The following is a 15177-nucleotide window of genomic DNA, read 5'->3' on the forward strand; positions in this document are numbered from 1 at the left end:
TTGAATACTTATCTTCACTAAATCTGAGTGTCCACATCTGTAAAATGGGATAATGATAATAGCAACCTTAGAAGCTTGATTCGAAAATTAAATGGGATCATTTTCATGTTATACCTAAACTTGCCTGGCACCTAGTAGACACTAGGAATTGTAGCTTTTGGTCTTCTAGCTATTATTATAAAACAGTATTTTCTATTCTATTGTTCAGCCCCAAGCACCAGAATTACCTGGTTTTCTAGGGTGTTTCGTTGTCTTTTTCCACCCAAACTGTCCAATATATATTCAGCTTATTTTTCACTCCCTAACATGCATCCTCTCCTCTACTCAGCCTCTTATCTTTATTTCCTGTCAACATATCTTGCCTCTCCCATATTTGGTGCCTATTCTTAGAGTCTCCCCTTCTTCCCTCCGGATCCTGTGCATTTGTCAGACAAGTGCTAGAGTCTCCTGTGACTGCTTTCTCCTGTCTTGGTCTCTTCCTTTCTGAACTTTGAACTTGGAGCCGCAGAGCCATAGACTGTGGCAATGAAAGGCACCATGTTGGTCTTCCCACGTGGCCAGGTTCAGTGACTTCAGTAAGGCTATTCAATGTGTTCGTGGCAGCGTCAGACACTGCCTTCTCTATATCATCTAACTATTCTCTGAATCATACACACTTTCTTGTGTTCCTCACCATTTAATCGACAAGAGTCTGAGTGCATATTCTATGATGGCCTCTGAGTTGAAGAAAGAGAGATAGTAAGGACCAAGTTTATGCACTTGCACTTGAGAGTGAGTGCCCCTTTAGGGACCTTGCTTGCCTTAGCCTAATCCTAGCCCTGGTAAGTACCTTCACTTATCCTAGGAACTCACAGTTGGAGTGGGGTGGGCTGGGGGATAAGACTCTAAAAAAATGGCAATATAACCACAGTAGAGGTTCTAACAACACAGAGGAAGTAGTGATTAATTTAGGAGGTGTTAGGAAAGTTTCAAGATAAAAGTGAAATTGATCTGGGTTTTGCAGGGTAAATAAGAGTTCACCAACAAGGGAAACATATTTTAGTCAGTGTGAAGAGGATAAAGAAAAGCAAAGGTGGCATGAACATGTGTGTCCTGTATGGTATGTAAGTTTGTGGTACAACTGGGGTGTGTGGGGGGTGCATTGTCCTCAGGACATTGCAGGAAAGGAGATAATAGAGGGAGTGACCAAAATTCAGATTTCTTTTTTTACTAACAAGTCCATGCTTTTCTTCTAGTACCTCATTCTACTTCCATATTTAAAGGTCTGAAGAGACGTGGTCCTCAAACACTTTTAGGTAATCTTACCCTCTAGGTTTGTCTTTCTGTACCATTGAACTACAGTTTGGTTGTTTTCAGGCTTTTTTTTTATCTTTTTCTTTTTTATCCCTGTGTTTGTTGTGTGATGTACATTGTGAATGGAAGGGTTGATAGTGTCATGAGGTTTAGTGACACCTCATTTGGAAGTTTCTAGATGGAGCAGGGTGGTCTGCTGGTGTTGGCTGATTTCTTAGTCTTGAAAGGATGATTTCTGAATCAATGAGAGTTCATCGTCAAAAGGTACGGAAATTGATTCTTCCTGATCTTAGCAGGAAAGGAATCCATGGGAAGAATTTGGAGTAGCTCATAAAAGCTGCCAGGGGGCCAGAGAACTAGAATCAGAGCTGGAACAAAACCCCAAATTACACCAACGAAGGGGACTGGCGCAGACACTGCTGCTACCACCAGTGGGTGCAGCTATGCAGCTTGTGTCACTGCAACTGGACATGGGGTGTGGTCGTCATCAGAACCACTGCCAATAAAGCTTCTCCAAACTGGATGGAGCTGCCGCTACCGTTGTCAAGCGCCGAAATAGATCCTGTGCTGTCCCCACCTGTTTACATCACTAGGGACTGATTCCGAGTCTACAGTGGTTGTCCTGGGCCCATACTGTGGTGCAAGGGATGCTGGGAAAGTGAGTATCCGGCACTTTTAGCTTCTATAATGGGTGGCTGGCTCTGCCTCAGGAGGTGAAGGACTCTCCAAATGTAGAGGGGGGACTCAGATGCCAAAAGCATGACAAATGTCCACTGCGAGCTCTAAGCTGGCCACTGTATGCATGCTACCAGCTTTCTTTAGCTGGAGACCTACGGGAAGCCCGGGGTGCATTTGTACCAGGAAGAGATTTTACCAGCTCTCTGAGATAGAGGAAGGAAACTTGACTCAGGGAAGTTAAGCAGTGGAGACAAAACTCGAGTCTTAGATTACTTACTGACCTCAAAAGCAAAAGGGCTGGCTCAGCCTTCGCTAGGTCTGTCTGTCAGTGAACTAATTCTGGTTCACTTACCAAAAGTGAAATTTTAAATGTGAACGACATTGCCTTGATTTATGAACGATTTTCAGAAATCGTAGATAAAATTATAGATAAAAGTTTGTTTTATCCTTATTGAAAACTTGATGTTTTAGAAGAGGTATTTTTCTTTTTTCACAGAAGGGAAAATTCTTTCATGTTTAAATGAAGTAGCCTGTTTAGGGGTTATATAACTACCAGGTGGTAGCCCTGTGGCTAGGACCTGGTCTTTCCATTTCTCTTGCAGTGTTCTAGCCATACCGTGGGTGTTCCCCTATAGGAATTCCTTTTTATTTGGGTAGCAAATGAAATTGTCTGTAAATGCCTGAGTACTTTAAGAACTCTCAATGTATGCATGACAATTGGGTTGGTAGACATACACAGTAGCTTTATTTCTCATGGGTGATTATTTGAATGAGGGATATGTTGCATTTCTATCCTCTGGCTTGAAAAAGTAAACCTCATGAAGGTCTCTCTTCCTTATTTTGAGATATTTATACTATCTACTTCAGTTTCAAATGTATCAATCTTAGCTTTAGTTCATTAAAATATGTGCTGTGTCCCATTGCATAAGAAATCAAATAGGTGCACACACACCTAAGGAGTTAAGAGCTTAAGCAAGAAAAATATGTTGCTTATTTTTTACCCTGCAACAAAGGTATTTTGGGCATGTAGCATGTTGTCTTAGCAGCTGCTGCCTCCTTTACTGTTAGATTAGCTTTCATTGCTTTCATCTCTTCTGGTGATTAATGGAAACTGGGGTGGGGGGCGGGCAGATCTATCACTTTGCCTAAGAATATCAAGTTTATATAATTGAGCCAGTAATTGACAGTTTACTGTTAAGCGGCAGAGCTCCAGCATTCTCCTAGGGCATGAGAACACAGTACAAGGATACAGCTTGGATTTACGTTAGTCAACAAGTTTTTTGAGTGACGCACAGGAAGCTTAAACTCTACTAAGTGCTTAGAGATTGAATTGCTGGATTAAGAATCGTGTTACCGGGCTAAATCAGTAGTAGCAAGACTGGCTGAGCCGAGTTACTTTCTCTACTTCAGTTTCTTCCACCAATGTTTACAGGTATTTCCTATGTACCAGGTGGCTCATGTGTATTAGCTCTTGACGCCTTTATTGCTAACCTATTGGGTAGGTGGTCTCTCTCTTTTGCAGGTGAGGATACCAAAGCTTTGGGAGGCTGAGTAATTTTCTTTGAGGTCATGGAGCTAGTTAATAGCAGGGTAGGGATGCAAACTTAGATCGGGGCGCTGTGGAAGCCCTCAGCCTAATTACCTCTTCTTATCCACTGCCTTTCCAGCATCATTTTAGCACTCGGCACAGACGCTGAAATACACACTTTAATGCCTCTTCCACCCATTTACAATGGCTGTGTTTTGAGCTTATTGGGGAATGGGTGCTTGAAAACACAATTGCTAGACTTCACAATGATTTTTTTTAGAGATATTGCATTATGCAATTCTGTGAAGTAGTCATTGAATTGGATACTTTTAGTGGGTTCGATGACGTGGGTGATTTATGTAACTTCATATTTTATTATAATCTTTGTTTCCTACATACAAAGGAGTCATAGGTAAAGCTCAGTTTGGGAAATGGAATTTGATGGTTGTACTGAAGGCAGTTTAGTAAACAGATAGGGACTGGAAGAGGGAGGAGATGAAGAAAGGAAGAATTAGATCGATGATTTCATTTGGGGCCAGTGGGGGCTTTCAGAAGGGTGAGCATTAGCTGACCAGAGGGGAGTCAGTTAATGAAGCCATACAGGAGTGAGCAGGAGGCCAGGATTCGAATCCCCAGCAGGGAGCCAGGCTAGGGAGACTTGCAAAAGAGACTGGGCTGAGGCCAGGGAAGTGCGGACCTGCCAGACTGTTGAGGTCAGTTGGCAGACAGGGCCCTATCGGCCTGAAATTGAGAGACTGCATCTGGAACACAGCAGAAAGAGGACCTCGTGACTCTTAGGGTAAGGATGAAGGGAAATAAATCAGCCTAGGACTGAAATGGGGAGACATCTTTGAATGCCTCTTCCATCAGTAAGCCATGACAAACTCACCTAAATATTGTTATGGCATATCTCTAATTTGTCTTGCTGTTTTGAATTTATATCCCCTACCAAAATATCAAGCAATGGCTCAATTATCTAGCCCTGTAGGGAAATAGTCTCAGAGCATTTTTTTTAAACTAAAGTTTAGTCCTTCAAGCACTGAGATCTAATTTAACCCTGTTTTTCATGAAACTCTAAAAGTCATTGTCTTTTCTTATTGTCACTTAAATGTAGGCTAACTTTTATTTAAGAAATATGGCCATCTTGCTGGTCTGGAGAGCACGGAGGGCCCATGGGAGGTTGCTAAGGTGCAAGGCCTCTCTGTTCCCAGCTGCCGGGTGCCTCGGGGGCCTCCCCATTGCTGTCCTGCTGCCTTTGCAGCAGAGTGTCGCCATCCTGGCCCCGCTCCAATTGCAGCCACTGCCGGCCAAGGCTCTTTCCATTCTGCATTGTATTTTTCTTCGGCTTTTTTCCTCCGCCACATCTCCACTCTCGGCCCTTGTGGTTTCCTTCTTTAGCCATCCCCGGGGAATGAGAGGGTCCATCCTTCTGGGCAGGGATCGCACTGTTTGCAGGGCCCGTTGTCCTCTTGGTGCTTGGCCTCATCTTGGCTCTTGCCAGCATTGCTCAGAGCATTTGTTTTCATTGCTGGCGCTGGAGGTGCTGCTTTCCTTTCCTTTTTTGCCTCTCGTTGCTTCTGTCCTTGGGGTTCATGACTTTTCCACGTGGTGAAGTTGCTAAAAGAAAGGCTCCCTTGATCACTGAGGTCTTGCTAGGTGTTGCAGGGCTGGCGGAGTGGAGCTGTTGCAGGTGGCTGGCCGTGCGTGCTGTGCCAAGGTCTAAGGCAAAGGCCGGGCTCCCAGGTTACAGGCTTTGAAAGGGACATCATGAAACCTGTGATGACAGTGGTGAAAAGTTATAAAGGAGCTCGTTTTCTTCTTCACTTAGCGTGATTAAGAGCATGGATTTTGGAACCAGGCTGCCTTGGTTCAAATCCTGGCTCTTCTCCTTAGTAGCTGTGTAGCCTTAGGCGAATTGCTTAATATCTTTGTTTCTTAATCTGTAAAATGGGAATAATACTAGTACCTTGGACATAGGACTGATGTGAGGATTCTGTGTTATATATGTTACATATATAAGATGCCATATATAATGTTATATATCAGAATATTGATAATTCATAATTATATATTATGTGTATGTAATATTATATGTAATATATATGTATATGTAATATATAGTAATATATAATATAGTATGTATAGTATTATATATAATATATATAATATAATATATAGTAATATATATAGTATATAGTAATATATATTTATATATAGTATATAGCAATATATATAATATATAGTATATATAATATATAGTATAAACTATACATACATATTTAATATATGTAAGCCTTTAGAAGAGAGCTGGTATACAGCAAGCAAGTGCTATATGAGAGTTTATTTTTATTCTTTGCTTTTGTGGAGTTCTATGGGCGGAGGGAGTTCATTTTTGTTTTTGACTTAAAAACAAGGCTGGTTGATATTCCTCAAACTCCCCTGCGTGGTTGGTGGTCATTTCTATTCTAATTTTACAGACGCAGTATTTTCCAAGTACTAGGCACTGAATGAGTATGTGTAGCTTGGTTTAAAGCTGCAGCACAGTAAGCACCTGGCTGACTTCAAGTCTGAGGCAGCAGCATGTGGAAAGGTTGGCCTCATGTTGCCTGGCCAGGAGGTAACTAGTCGGTGCACCTGCCCATCTCCTTGGGCCAGCAAATGTCCCTTTTGTTTTCAATGCTTCTCCGCTCCGTTCTGAGACTCCTTGGTTTAGGACGAAGCCTTAGAGGTGATGCTGTGGCCCAGCCTTCATCCATGCTTTGCCTCTCTGCAACCTCCTAAAGCTGGGGGACCGGGGATCAAACCCATTGCTCCAATTTGGGGAAATAGAGCACTTTTTCCTTGAGAGGTTTTTAAGATCTGTATTTCATGACAAAGTTGAGCTAAGAAGTGAGGCCAGATTTTTAGTTTATTCAAAAACATTTTGTGAGCACCTTCTGTGCCAGAAAAATGTAAATAAGACCCTACCCTCAGAGTAGTTACAGTCTAGTCCGTATGTGGTTTTGTAAACACACACACACACACACACACACATATATAATAAAATATAATAGGAACATTATGATAGGAAAGTATTTTTGGTACTTGTGGACCCAAAAGCGGGAGGATTCTGTTTAACCTTTGAGTGAAATAGTATGGGCAGGGGTGAATCTTGAAAATGTTTATGGAAGAGGTTTTATTTGTGCCGAATCCAAAACACTGAGTAGGTTTGCATGAATCAGACAGGGGAAGGAAGCGTATTCTAGACAGAGAAAGCAGCGTGATTAAGGGCACAGAACCTCAAAGCATGCTGGTGGTCTGAGAATTGCAGGAATTTGTCATGGCTGAAATGAAATATGAGTGAAGGAGAACAATGAGGATTAACAATAGTGAATGGTCAGGGGTTATCAGTGGCGTGCTGGAGCTGGCGTGTGTCTGATTCACGAGAGCCTTTTATTAAATTGCCAGTAATTTTGCCAGCTGGTTGTTAAATCGTTGGTAGCTTTAAGTCCACAGTGGTGGAAATATTTACACCATGGAAATTAGCAAATGTTACATATCAGGGCTTTTTTTCTCCCTAAAGAGTTGCTTTACCAGCACTCTACTGATTGCACTACCCTTGTATATGCCTCCCCAATAATTATTCTTTAGCATCCCCCAGTGTAGGCAAGGGGGAGCCAGTGCAGGATCGCTAGCAGGAGAGCAATATGATTAGACTTGTAATTTACTAAGATAACTCTGTGTCTTTGGCCCTGCCTCTCAGGAAACAGACCCAGAGAGAGAGATTTGCATGAAGGAGGTTTACTGGGGTGTGTTCTTGGGTCTAGCTTTTGAGAGGGAGCTAGTGAAACAGGATTGGGCGGAAGGAGGAGTTGAATGATGATGCAGCTGTAAGGCGGGTCCCACAGGGATGCTTTGGAGCTGGAATGGTTTATCAGAGTAGTCCCACCCAGAGGCACAGGGGTCAGGCATTTAAACACCTGCAGTCACTGGATGGAGGCTGGATGGAAGGGTACATAACCATCTCGAAGTGGCTCTCTTCAGCTGAGGTCACTCCCTGGAGAAGGCTCAGCAGGGGAGGGAGTGCCTCAGGCCTGGAGGTGATGCTGGGTGTTGCACCCCAGCATCCACATCACTTTGGTGGCAGTCTGGAGGATATATGAGCTCCCTGGGAGGTAGGTAGCAAGGACACGGGTTGAGAGAGTGGTATGGTAGTCCAGGTTAAAGATGATGGAGGGGCCAGCCTGAAGCTGAGTGGTTTAGTTCGCACGCTCCGCTTTGGCGTCCTGGGGTTCACTGGTTTGGATCCCAGGTGTGGACCTATGCACTGCTCATCAAAGCTATGTTGTGGTGGCATCCCACATAGAGGAACTAGAATGACCTACAACTAGGATACACAACTATGTACTGGGGCTTTGGGGAGAGAGAAAAGAAAAAAAAAAGAGGAAAGATTGGCAACAGATGTTAGCTCAGGGCCAATCTTCCTCACACACACACACACACACACACACAAAAGACAGTGAAGGCTTAAACTAACCTAGCAGCAATAGGGATGGAGGAGGTCGGAGGGTGGGGTAGGGCAACAAGTGGGAAGGGAGACTAGTTCCCCTAATGTGGTGGTTCTCAACTGAGGGCCGGTGCTGCCCCAGGGTACATTTGGCAACGTGCAGAAACATTTTTAGTTGTCATAACTTTGAAGCGTTGTGTGTCTTGTGTGTGCTACTGGCATCTAGAGGGTAGAGGTCAGGGATGCTGCCAAACATGCTATAATGCACAGGACAGCCCTCCATACCATGGAAGTATCAGGCTCCAAATATCAGGAGCACCCAGATTGATATGATGTTAGCAGGCCATGATGGTAGGAGTAAAGGAAGGGAAATGTGTGACACCTTCCTTCTCTGTTCCTGCCCTGGGGGTCTGAGTATTGAGTCCACAATTCAGTCCCAAGTTGCTAAAGTGAAGACAGTACTTTACTGATGGACAGAGAAAAGAACTTTTATCTTGTAAGCAAATATATATCATATTGTCTCTAAAGCCCTGCCTGTCTGCTATGAAAATTTTAATTCTAGGTAGCAATGGATTCTCAAGTCTTTCCCTTGTCTCCCTTCCAAACGATTAAATTAGAGCTTCAGTCCGTATTTAAATATACAGAGGCGAAAGCGAGCAAATAATAAAGGAGCCCTTAGAATCACCTTTGATTTCTGCTATCATAGTAAAATTTTGCAAAGAAATAGTAGAACTATGGGGATAATTTTAAAACGCATTGCCTAGGATTTCAGCAAAGTAGTAAAACAAATGAAAAAAATTAAATTTAATTAGGCAAAACCAGAAGGTGATAAGGGAGGTTTGAACTTAGGTTGCACAGAGCACTATGTAAAAGATCTTAGTCTATTTCTTTTTTTTTTGGAGGAAGATTAGCCCTGAGCTAACTACTGCCAATCTGCCTCTTTTTGCTGAGGAAGACTGGCCCTGAGCTAACATCCATGCCCATCTTCCTCTACTTTATACATGGGACGCCTACCACAGCATGGCTTTTTGCCAAGTGGTGCCATGTCCGCACCGGGGATCTGAACCGGCCAACCCCACGCTACCGAGAAGCGGATCGTATGAATTTAATCGCTGTGCCACCGGGCTGGCCCCAGTCTATTTCTTAACATTAGCATATTCACTCAAAGCAAATTGACAAGAGCTTTGATACTATTTTTTTTTTCTTGGCTGAAAGCTGGTTATTGCACAGAGTAACAGTCAGCCAGGTGCTCTGAGACATGCTGGTCAGAGCTGAGGAACGAATTCCAGCAGGCTGCAGCTGGGTGACTCCTGGAGACACTGTGAGTGCCCTTTGATGGGACTGACCAGGCAGAGCAGAGGTGTTTGGCAGGAGCAGAAGTGCAGATTTCTAGGCTGGGCGCTAGTGGGAGAAGTACAAAAGGGAGATCTGTTAATGCCTGGTACTAGAATGCTAGATTATAGGCTTGAGCAGTGGTCTGAGAACTTTTTCTGTAAAGGGCCAGATGTTAGGTTTTGTAGGCCATATGGTCTCTTTTGCACCTCTGCTGTTTGTAGTGTGAAAGTAGGCAGATAATATGTAAATGATGAGACAGCTGCATTCCAGTAAAAATTTACTTACCAAAACGGGTGGCAGGCCAAATTGGGTCCACGGGCAGTGGTTTGCTGACCCCCAGACTAAGGTTTTGAGGAGCTGGGTGCACTTAAAAAAACATGATTTTCATGTGCTGTTTAAAGAAGGTGAGGATATGGAGGCATAAGTACGACTCTAAGATTCATGACTTAGGGGGCCAGACTCATTTTCCTTTTTTTTTTTTTAAAGATTGGCACCTGACCAGCAACTGTTGCCAATCTTCTTTTTTTTCCTTTTTCTCCCCAAAGCCCCCAGTACGTAGTTGTATATTCTAGTTGTAGGTCTCTCTGGTTGTGCTATGTGGGACGCTGCCTCAGTGTGGCCTGACAAGAGGTGCCATGTCCACACCAAGGATCCGAACTGGTGAAACCCTGGGCCGCCGAAGCGGACCATGGGAACTTAACCACTCAGCCATGGGGCCGGCCCCACACTCATTTTCTTTCTTTAATTTTAGTTCCTTTCTCCTGGCCATCTCTCTTCTTCCTTTAAATAATTTACAATGTGTATATATATATGGATTTTTTTTTAATTTGAGTTTCTTCTTGATTGATAATCATTGATCCCCTGTTATTTCTTAGAAGCGTTAAATAGTGGGAAGAGCTTTTTCTAGTCCTCTCACTTAGCCCTTTGTAAATGCAATTTAGTTATTTTTCTCTTGGGTGTAGCTCTTTAATTACATTTTCTTCTATTTGCCATTGACCTTGGGTCAGTGGTTCTCAACCTTGACTGTATATTAGAGTCACCTGGGGAACTTTTAGACATCCCAGTGCCCAGGCTGCCTTTGAACCAATTAATCAAAGCTGTAGGGATAGGCCCAGCCATCATTATATTTTAAAGCTCCCTGGGAACTCCGCTGTGCAGCGAGGTGAAGAACCACTGCTTTGGATTTAAAGGAGAAAAAAATGTCCTCAACAGTTGCTTTAGATGCTGAAATGACGAGGGAAATTTAACCTGTGTAGGTAACCCTTTGTGGCCCACCAGTTATAACCATGAAAATAGGACTTTTCAGATTTTAAGGGCTGTATTCAGACAAACTTATTTCCCAGGGACACGGTAGAGACTCTTTGTTGTGGTTTGGTAGAGGCAATAAAAGAAAGATCAGGAAGCTATTGTGACTTGGCTGATGTCTATATTTCTAGCCAGAAGCACTTTTTCCATCAACGAGTACAGTGACAGCCCTGGAGCTTGGTGAAAGCTTCCAGGTTCCAGTGATTAAGTCATTATCCACAGAAGCCAGTCTGACCAGAGTAAATGATCAAGACAGATGTTCTGACTGGGTCCAGAAGGAATAACCTTCTAACATCGTCATGGGCGCGTACATATTTGATGATATTTCTTAAAGAAAACCTAATTGACCAAGCTAAAGGTGATTTTTGTTTAAGGTATGGAGACATAGAGCAATTCAAAAAGTAAATTTAAGGAAGTGGTATAAAGGCATGTTGAAATTAATTTGAAAATATAGATGTAGAGATAATATTTTGTGGGTAGGGACATTTTTAAAGGGATACGACAGCATTTTGTTCACAAACATTGTTTTTTTCATTTTACAAATGGAAGATTCTAACCTTGTGACGCTGGGATCACTCAAGTATTTAATATTCGAGGCTAAATTTCAAAGATTTAGTGCTTTGTGTCCTAAGCAAGAATTGGAGAATCATGATTTAGGGGGCTGGGGGTGGGCCGGGAGGTAGCCTACGATGTTCTGAAGAGTTTTCCAGCTGGGAGCAAAGGGTCTAATGACTACTGCAGCTTCTCAGGTTCCATTATACTAGAGATGTGAGAGTTGCTTCTTTTATTGAGGGGTGATGAAAATTCAATGGGATCCTGGCCACTGTAAGTAACTGAATACCCAACAAAAGTGGTTGCAACAATAGGGGTTTATCATCCCCTCTGCAAAGATACCTGGAGATGCACCATTGTTCTGGGGTTGGTTAATTCGGTAATTTAGCCATGCTCTGGCTTTGGATGGTATCCCTTCCATTCCTGATTCCCTTGGCTTTTTCTTCCAGGTCACAGGATGGCTACCTTAGCCCTTTTAAGGATCATGATGTAACATGACAACATCAAAAGGCAGGAAGAGAAGGGGGCATTTCTCCCCTGGGTCTTATTATTTTTATTTTAATCAGGAAGGAAAAGCTTTCTAGGAGCTTCCAGCAGACTTCCTCTCAGGTTTCAAACCTGAAGCCAAAAGCTATGTTACTTGTTCACCTTCAAACCCATACTGGCAAAAGGGGTTCCTGTGGTTAGTATAAACTATGGGTTAGCAAACTTTTTCTGTAAAGAGCCTGATTGTCAAGATTTTGGGTTTTGTGGGCCACATATGGTCTCTGTTCCATATTTTTCTCTTTCTTTTCTTAACCCTGTAAAAATGTAAAAACGATTATTAAATCTAGGGTTGTGTGCCAGGCATAAACTAATCAATTGCATTTCCTCTCCTGAGGCTGGCGAGGGGTCCACCATCCCTGTTCACATTGCCACCCATTTTCTGAACAAAACTGTGATTTTGTTAGCAAATTGAGTGGGCAGCCAACTGTGTTTGCCTCAATATCTAATTTGTAAAATCGTTGTAATGATTATTAAATGAGATAACTAAATAAAGCAAATAATGTAGTTCTGGGCACATCATAGGCCCTGACCAATAAGAGCTACTTACGTAATTATTGTTGTTTCGTTCTCTGTTCTTGTATTCCTGTTTCACTCCTACAGAATTCTGTCATCTAAACTTCTCTCATATATGTGTGTGGAATTCTGATTAGATCATAATAAAACCTTATTTGGTGATTTTTAGTTGGTTCAGTTTTCCTCTATTGTGGAGAAGTGTGGCCTCTAAAGTCCATATCTTGTCCAGTTATACAAAATTTTAAAAGTAATTTGGAATGGGTAATTTGATGAAGAAAAATTGGGATATGAATTCTGAGGACTTCAGTAGCCCTTTAATTGGAATGGGGCTATTATTCTTATTATGTTAGTCAGCTTAGACGAGGTAACAAAAATCCCCAAATCTCAGTGGCTTAACACAAGAAAAATGTTATTCCTTGCTCATCCTACATGTCCCGGATGAATCAGCAGGGAACCCAGTCCACTCAGGGCCTCCGTGACCCAGCATAATGGAGGCCCCACCACTGGATAGTTGCACCATCTGGCAAAAATGGTCTTGCCAGTCTCCATGACAAGGGAAAGGGGGCGACTGGAGAATAGCTCCTGAGCTTCTCGCTGCCTCAGCCTGGAAGTGACATATTTCACTTCTCATATTTCGATGTGATCACATGGGTCAATCCAACTGCAAGGAAGCCTGGGAAATATGGGGGAACAAATGGAATATTGGATGAGTATTGCCATCCCTTCCACAATCCCACTGCTTATTCATCCTCGAAGGAGAGAAGTGTTGAAGTTGTGCCATTACAACACTGGTAGTTCCTAGTACTTTACCTTCTAGCTTGTCTTAAACTCTTGTTTATCACATTCGCTTTTTTCTTTCTTTTTTATATTTTTAGGTTATATTCTTCTCTTTTCCCGTGCCTTTTTGTTTTCTTATACAGATTAGAATCTTGTCAGTAGTTTCTAAATGTCAAAATGAATGAATTAGGAAATGATAGGTGTGAAAGGTGTATCATAATTGGCTTACTACAGTATGAAAGTTCAGTAGAATTTATCATTGCAAGGTCAAAAGTACCTTCTTTTGGCCTTTGAATATTCTTCTAACCAGTGAGTACTTGAATGGGAATGATGTTGCTCCCTAGAGTATATCAGTATCCTGGGAGATTTCTATCGCCCTGATGTCAGAACCATGTCCTCGGCAAAGCTTAACTCTTGAGTTGTCCCAATACCCCCGAAACTTTGCATTGAAGAGGCCCATCCTCACTGTTAGTGTTAACTCTGGAGGTCTACACCCGTGGGTCTTGCCAGTTTGCCAGTTGTTGTTAGTAGCTCTGTCCTGCTGCTACCCCCAGATTTCCACCTGGCTTTCTTCCCATTGTTGGAATACTCCTTTACTTTGCATTAGAAAATGCCCAGTGTCTGGGGCCGGTGCAGTGGTGTAGTAGTTAAGTTTGCTTGCTCCGCTTCTGTGCCTGGGGTTCCACGTTCGGATCCTGGGCGTGGACCTAGCACTGCTCTCAAGCCACACTATGGTGACATCCCCCATGACACTGTGGTGACATCCCACATGAAGCAGAGGAAGATTGGCTACAGATGTTAGCTCAGGGCCAGTCTTCCTCATCAAAAAAAAAAAAAAAAAAACGCACAATGTCTCTGAGTTTCAGGAAAAAGAAAAAGAAGGTTTTGTTTACATCTGTTGCCTTTTCTAGTAATTGTCCCACTTCTCTGCGGGCAGCACTTCTTTCAAGTGTAGTGTTGCTGCTGTCTCCATTTCTCTGCACCCACTCATCTCTTAGTGCCTGCAGTCTATCTTCTCCCCCCATTTCTTCACCAAAACTCTTCATGCAAAAGTCACCAGGGACTTCTTTATTTTCATATTCACTGACCTTTTGGAGTGTTTTACAGAAAACCTCTTAGAGGTTGGCAACCTTATAAAAAATCATGTATTATGGTTCTAACCTGCTTTGCTGGTGTGCAAAGTTGAGTGTGAATGTCAGCCTCTAAGCCAGGGAGAAATTGGACTTTACTGTCTCTTTACTTGCCAACCCCAGGGTAGGAAAGTAGTCAGTCACTGAAGGTTATACTTAAAAACATGTTTTACAAATTCAGGTTTACTGCAGGGTTGGTTTTCTTTTTTTTGCGTTAAGCAAGTTATTTTTATTTCTAATTCATTTAATTAATGAATTTCTTCAGATAAATGATTGCCTATGTTATTCTTGTGATGTTTATCGTTCTGTAATTGATTCTGACTTCTCTAATTGATTCTCCTTTGTTTTGTAGAATACACCCCTATTTGGAATAGCTAAATAAGTCATTGTCTTCCCTTTGAGAACAAGTAAACTAAATCTTTAAAATTCAGTGGAAGGGGAAGTACTCAGATTGAAAGGAAATACGATAAGAATGCCCTGACTGAAGGACATCCTTCCCCCAAAAATAACCCCCTCCTCCTTTTCCTCCTCCCTTCCTCCCTCCCTTCCTCCCTCCCTCCCTCCCTCCCTCCCTTCTTTCCTCTCTCCCTCCCTCCCTCCCTTCCTCCCTCCCTTCTTCCCTCCCTTCCTCCCTCCCTCCCTTCCTCTCTTCCTCCCTTCCTTCCTCTCTCCCTCCCTCCCTTCCTTCCTCCCTCCCTCCCTCCCTTCCTCCCTCCTTTCCTCCCTCCCTCCCTCCCTTCCTCCCTCCCTTCCCTCTTTCCTTCCTTCCTTCCTCCCTTCTTTCCTCCCTCCCTCCCACCTCTCTTCCTCCCTTCCTTCCTTTCTCCCTTCCTCCCTTCTACGCTTCCTTCCTCCCTCCCTCCCTCCCTTCCTCCCTCCCTCCCTCCCTTCCTTCCTCCCTCCCTTCCCTCTTTCCTTCCTTCCTTCCTTCCTCCCTCCCTCCCTCCCTTCCTTCCTTCCTCTCTCCCTTCCCTCTTTCCTTCCTTCCTTCCTTCCTCCCTCCCTTCCCTCTTTCCTTCCTTCCTCTCTCCCTC

At 43.1% G+C, this 15177-nt stretch overlaps 1 protein-coding gene across 2 annotated transcripts in view; it reads left to right on the plus strand.

The window, feature by feature from the left end:
- MAP2K6 (mitogen-activated protein kinase kinase 6) overlaps positions 1 to 15177 on the plus strand; it is a 116978-nt gene that overhangs the window by 21842 nt on the left and 79959 nt on the right. Inside the window, exon 1 of one of the 2 annotated variants that reach the window (XM_046676987.1) lies at positions 3358 to 3403. The exons of the other annotated variant lie outside the window; for it this stretch is intronic. Within the exon in view, the coding sequence (XP_046532943.1) occupies positions 3394 to 3403 (10 nt within the window). The 5' untranslated portion in view covers positions 3358 to 3393. Of the gene's footprint in view, positions 1 to 3357; positions 3404 to 15177 lie in introns of those variants that run through there. 2 annotated transcript variants of the gene reach the window in all.

Source organism: Equus quagga, chromosome 11 (genome assembly GCF_021613505.1).
Source record: "Equus quagga isolate Etosha38 chromosome 11, UCLA_HA_Equagga_1.0, whole genome shotgun sequence".
Classification (NCBI taxonomy): Eukaryota; Metazoa; Chordata; class Mammalia; order Perissodactyla; family Equidae; genus Equus; species Equus quagga.